This window comes from Helianthus annuus, chromosome 16 (genome assembly GCF_002127325.2).
Source record: "Helianthus annuus cultivar XRQ/B chromosome 16, HanXRQr2.0-SUNRISE, whole genome shotgun sequence".
In the NCBI taxonomy this organism is placed as follows: domain Eukaryota; kingdom Viridiplantae; phylum Streptophyta; class Magnoliopsida; order Asterales; family Asteraceae; genus Helianthus; species Helianthus annuus.
Genome location: NC_035448.2, coordinates 40811546 through 40817473, shown reverse-complemented (window position 1 = coordinate 40817473; position 5928 = coordinate 40811546). Strand labels below are relative to the sequence as shown.

At 36.0% G+C, this 5928-nt stretch overlaps 1 protein-coding gene across 19 annotated transcripts; it reads left to right on the top strand.

The window, feature by feature from the left end:
* Positions 1 to 822: 822 nt before the first annotated feature.
* LOC110929832 lies at positions 823 to 5163 on the top strand. Of its 19 annotated transcripts, none has more exons than XR_004883796.1 (11): positions 826 to 1163; positions 1744 to 2222; positions 2308 to 2471; positions 2560 to 2687; positions 2761 to 2866; positions 3123 to 3190; positions 3253 to 3291; positions 3367 to 3444; positions 3868 to 4687; positions 4798 to 4847; positions 4940 to 5163. XR_004883796.1 is itself a non-coding variant. In XM_035985258.1 (9 exons), the coding sequence occupies exons 4-9, from the start codon at positions 2562 to 2564 to the stop codon at positions 3871 to 3873; spliced, it is 423 nt and encodes a 140-aa protein (XP_035841151.1). In that variant the 5' UTR covers positions 833 to 1163; positions 1744 to 2222; positions 2308 to 2471; positions 2560 to 2561; the 3' UTR covers positions 3874 to 5163. The 19 variants fall into 19 exon arrangements, 5 of the variants coding, with proteins under 5 accessions (XP_035841148.1, XP_035841146.1, XP_035841147.1 ...); XR_004883797.1 differs by having other exon boundaries at positions 4917 to 5163; XR_004883793.1 differs by having other exon boundaries at positions 823 to 1163; positions 3367 to 4687.
* The last annotated feature ends 765 nt before the right edge of the window (positions 5164 to 5928 follow it).

Here is a 5928-nt window from a genome sequence, read left to right as displayed (position 1 = left end):
AGAGTGGAAGATTGAAGACATCAAGGAAAGTATTAGATCATACGGTTTTTTGTGGCTTAGGAATAGATCTAGTTATAAGTCTATTTCTTGGCGCGAATAGTGTAAATTAGATTCTGGTAGTCTAATGTAGTTGTGCTTTGCTGCTGCAGCCTTGCCCTTTTTCTCAAAGCCGGCCCTGGGGGTGGGCGGGGAGGACCACCGGCCAGGGCCCGATATCTCGAGGGACACATTTTTTTATGAAAAAAACTCGATATGTATATGTAAAATATTGTTTTAATAGGGTACACGCATACAAACACCAACATAGGCCCTCTTACAAAACTATTCTTATGGTTTAGATTAGTTATTAACCCCTTTGGCGTTAGATTTAGACCTTTAGTAAGCCCAATACCCAATTTCGTTAAGGCCTAAGGGCACATTTCTTCGAGCTCGAACAGGGTATACGAATTTTCAGGGCCGGCCCTGCTTTTTCTGACCTGGTTGTGTCTTTGTTTATGAAGTTAATTTTTCGAAAAAAAAATAAGCTAAATGTATTATGCATATTGTAAACGCGTTGGACTGGTTTACAAGTCGTGTTATTCACATATCAAGCAACTATACCTGGAATCCGTCTATCCTAAATGTTATACGTTTAATTTTGTGTCATCAATTATAATCGTGGTACGGTGGTAGTTTTATAAAAAAAATGTTTTAACAAGAAACACATTAATTTCTAGTGCATGTTCGTTTACGGTTGGGTGTATTAAATGTCGGTGAGAACTAGTTGGCGGCAAAAGATATCTAACAATAAATACAACAACAAACAAACGACCGGCTGCTGTCCTTCAGGGCTTTTGGTCCCGACAATTTTGTGGCTTCCATTGCCCCACACTCTTCGTTTCTTCGTTGCACCTTTTCCCTACCACAACTTTCATCGTCCCATTGCTGCTATATACTACTGCCAATCTATTGCAGTCATCGTTAACTACTTCTTCTGTTATGGACTCCGACAGCAACATTAACTTTGACGACGTCTTTGGCGGCCCTCCGATGTGGACGAGATACACCTATGGTGGATCTCAAATGAAGTCATGGGAGGAAACCATGGTTTTCGGGGAGCCAAGTGATCATGATGTTTTCAGGACAAGAAGTACTGACGAGAGTGTCCGATGGAGTTCTCCAAGGTTCTGATCCTTTATTTTAATCATACTCAATACATTCATATGTTTTAATTTTTATGGTTGCCAGATTGGTTCGCTAAAAGCTCAAATCGAGCCTTAACTGGAGCCTATATTAATAAGTTTGTTTAATAAACGAGCCAAGACCCACGAGCTTTATGTATTGAGCTCGACTTAACATAAACAAGCCTGTCATGCATATAATTTTTATTCATATATTAGATACAAAATTATAATAAAAATAATTAAATAATATATATATGGTTATATATACAGTTTTTAATTATCAATATGTAAAAAAATAATTAAAAGTGTATATAAATTATTTATTTAATAAATAATAAACGACACAAGCTTGAGTTTGAGAAAGTTATTCACGAGTAGAGCTTGAGCTATAGAAAATTAGAAATAAAGCTCCAAACAATCCCAGCTTGGTAGAGGTCGGGCTCGGCTCGGCTCGGCTCGGCTTGGCTCTTTTACACCGAGATCAACTGATTTTTATAGTTTAAAGTGGCATGAAGTTTTTCTTACATCTGATGGTGTATTGTTGTTTATTCATACTGGCACTATGTTTTGGATTCACCAGCTTGCCTACCAAGATGACCAAAGCAGTAGACACTCCTGTATTTGGTTCATTTGTGCATGCACAGAATAACCATCCATATAGATTTTCAAGCCCATCAACACAAATTCTCAGAAACAATTCAGGTCGATCTGCTGCTGGTCAAACGTTGTTAACCCGTGAATCATCAAGTAAGGAGTGGCTGTTCAAAAATAAAAAATCTAGTAAGGAGTCAGTATACTCGACACGATCCACAGATGACCACAAGTCAAAGGCTAGAACAGGTTCTTCAGGCATTGAGTTTCACTTTTCTATGCACAAATGGGCCAATGTAGGAGTACCATCACTTATGTCTCTTCATCAAGGCACACATCCTGGAAGTAGTAAAGTTAGTGTACTATCAATTGACAATATGCAAAATTCTGGCTTCCCAAATAAAGATTTATACGCGGAGAAACAACAAGTTAAAAGTTCGTTATTACACGATGAGTTTGAAAGAAAAGGTAATCTGTGGTTTTATGGTGGAGGATATGTTGAAATGAGTATAAAATGTATGAAAGCTGATTATATATTTTCTTGCGGATTTAGGTTACGAAGAGGCTGGAACTAAGAAAAAGGTGAGTTCCAGTAACAAAGCCGAAGTAAATAAGCCTGGTGTTGGATCACCTAAAAACCAAGTTAAGGTTATGCTCAAAGATCTCTTCAAGGTGCCTAATCAAGAAAGTCCTCCAAAAACCAAAACCAAAACTAAGGTGAGCTCCTCTATATGGAAAACTAGAGCTAAAAAACGTATTCAGGAAGAAGTCACTGATATCATTTCAAATCTGGATACAAATGTAGAAATGATGACGGATGCTTTTAAAACAACAAGTTTGGCCTGTGATTTGCCTGCAGAGTGTGTAAAAATGGCCCAAGATGCTTCGGTTACACTACCATTGGATAGTAGAGTGTCGGATGCTTCGTTCATGGTAGTTTGTACTTACAGTTTATAGTTATTAACTTCTTATTATTACACTCACGGGTATCAATATTGTTTCAAAGGTGAAGGAAGAAATTAAGAGGTCCAAGAAGCTGAAATTTGCACAAAACCGTACTATTAGAACACTCGAAGATATTGATTTTCAGAAGAATGCCTCGCCAACTTCTGGTAAGTTAATTAAACGATAACCTTCAAGGGGTAAGCATGTAGGTTTAAATCTCATAACCCCTTGATGGCAACCTACCCAGCGTAAGCTGCATTTTACATGGTCGATCTCACTGGTTAGCATGTTATTGTTAGGCCAGCTGTAAGTTTTCCCAAACGGATTCTCATGATCATAAAAAAAGTTAATTAAACGACAAGAATATGCTAACCTTTTTTGGCTTAATATTTGCATGTGATATATGTGGTTTATGTATCTCAGATTCTATTCCTAACGGGTCTCAAGCTAGTGTTGAAACTATAGACGATCTCTCTTTCGATAACTTCCAGGTATAGTTTTACTTAAGTAAACGTTATCACACGTTTGTTTTAATAAATGGACTCTTGAACAGGTAGAAGAATTGGAACCTGTAGCATCTGAGGCCATTATGGTAGATATAGTCATTATGATCATTTATACCATTTTTATCCAGTGTTATATTCACACAAATTACATAAAAACCCAGGCTTTGGATTCAAAGATCCATATGTGGTCAAGTGGAAGAACAGGAAACATTCGCTCACTGCTCTCCACTCTACACTTTGTAAGCCCAAACGCGTTATACGTCTAGTATAAATACGCTTAAATACGCATTTTGGCCGAAACTAATCCTAAAGTGACGAGCTAAACATGTTAAAACATGTTTAACGAAGTTAGAAAACAGGTTTGATATCAAAACAAACGGTTTTGATACCCAAGAATAGTTTGGTTACAAAATACGCTTAAATATGCATTTTGGCCGTAACTACGACTCGTCACTACACCTAATCAACGTGGTAATCAGTAGGTATAGTCACTTGGGACTATAACCATCGTGATTACGCTCAAACGAACTTCGTGTTGACCATAAACTGGTCAATGCAGAAAGTCAAACACCGTTTGACTTTCGTGCTTGAAAACGCATAAAAGAACAAAAGAATACTTACAACAGGTCCAAGAAATGGAAGTTTGATCCAATTATTCTCAGGTATGAAGTGAAATCACTCCAACTTAGAGAACAAATCAGATCAAGTGTGAAGAATGGAATGAATGGAGGTGGGTATTTATAGAAAACCAAGAACCATTAGGATCGTTTCTCGTAAACCGAGCTTGAATCTTGGCCTTACACTTGGGCCCAAGTTTTTCAAAACCATGTGGATGTTAAAAACCATTAAATTTGAGCCAATAGCATGCCAAAACAATGTTCAAAACCATCAAAAACCAGCTGGATGACCAGATTCAAAGCTTCTGCCTGCAGCTTTGTCGCGGCCCGCGTAGATCTGCACAAGATCTTACGCAGTGTTTAAACATCTTTCCACATACAAAAGGGCAACTGTTTATAAAAATGCTTCAAACCTCTGCCCATAGCTTCTGCCCATATTCAAAATTTAAAATCCTTGCTCCAAATTCAAACTACATATGAATTTGGCTCCCTATAAATAACATATATGAAATTGGCTCCACATTCAAATTTCCATTTATCTCTCTCACTCATATTTGCGAATCATATCTCTCTCACTCAAATGCATAGCTCTCATGATTGAGCCGGTTAATCTTCGATTACAGTTCTTTATTCGAACATTTATTGACTCCGTTTACACATTATCCTTTCAATATCATTGTTCCAATATCATTGTTCCAACATCGTTGTTTCATTCAAGCTCTGTTTTACACATCAACGTTTCACCTCAGCTTTTCTTATGTCACTTCTTTTTCTCTTTTTATAGAAAGTATAGATAGATTGTTACAGAAAGCAAAAATTCCATATTCAGTCTGTTCATCTGCGATTACAGCTTTTTGTGCTTCACGTAAGTTTTCCAACATCATTGTTGCAACATCGTTGAGGGTATGTTTTTTTATGTAATTTTGAATCTTAAATTTTGAACTGATCTATTCTAATTCTCGCTTTATATTTCAGCCTAATCAGAGTTGTATAAAATTCAAACAATCAGTTGCGGGTTATTTTAGGTTTGTGGATTCTTTTAAACTGTTGATATATGTTGATAATATTTATTTTAAGGTGTTGATATATTTCAGCTTTGTTTTTTCCGAGCGAGCAGTGGGAAATTCTTCTGCACTGTTCTTGAAGTCTGAAGTGTAGAAAGTAGAGTGCTTCATGAAGCCCCGATGCTGTTCTAGGTTTTCTTGTATTTATTATCACTGATGATGTCGATTTTATATATTAGTTCTTCAATTAGCCTAATTATCAGCCTTTTATAATGTTTAAAATGCATCTTTATGACAAATGAAGAAGTTAATGGTAATTATGATAGCCTGTTTTTTTAATTTATTTTTGTTCTTTCGATTTCTTGATATTTAACTTTTTAGTTTTCCCATGAAAACTTATTTTTGAAAGGCATTGCATTAAATGGCTGCTGTTTTGAAATATATGAATTTATATGTTTATATTAAATGTACACGTTTTTGCCTCCTATATTAGTTTAATGGTGCGGTGAAATTAAGTCTGACCTTTGGGCTGTTAGCTATTTCACTATATAATATGATTGTCAGATCAGTTGTTTTTCATCACGTTTTACTAACATAATATCCTTCTTTTACATCAGACTTGAAGAATTTTAGAAGATTTAAAGTATTTATATAATATGATTGTCAGATCAGTTGTTTTTCATCACGTTTTCCTAACATAATATCCTTCTTTTACATCAGACTTGAAGAAATTTAGAAGTTAAAAATGTCATCATACCCTTCTGTAGATTCTGATGATTTAAAGTATCGTTTTATCAAGCAAGTTGAGGATCAAGTATATGAGGATAGGGCGACTCTTCAAGAGCTGAAGAGGTGTTTTGATGGACTGCATCTTGGTTTGTTTACGAGAGACCAAGTGTCCAGAAACCTGATGGTGATGCCTTCAACTACCGTATGTGACCTCTATGTTGTCAGTAATATAGAGTGCGGAGATAGAGACTTGGAGTTCATGGCAAAGCTCAAAGATATACATAGAGAAGTTCAGTACTTAATGGAGTTGAAGCTAAAATTTCTTAGTTTTTGCTGTTAGATTATTAAATTTCGTTGACTACTGCTTGAAATC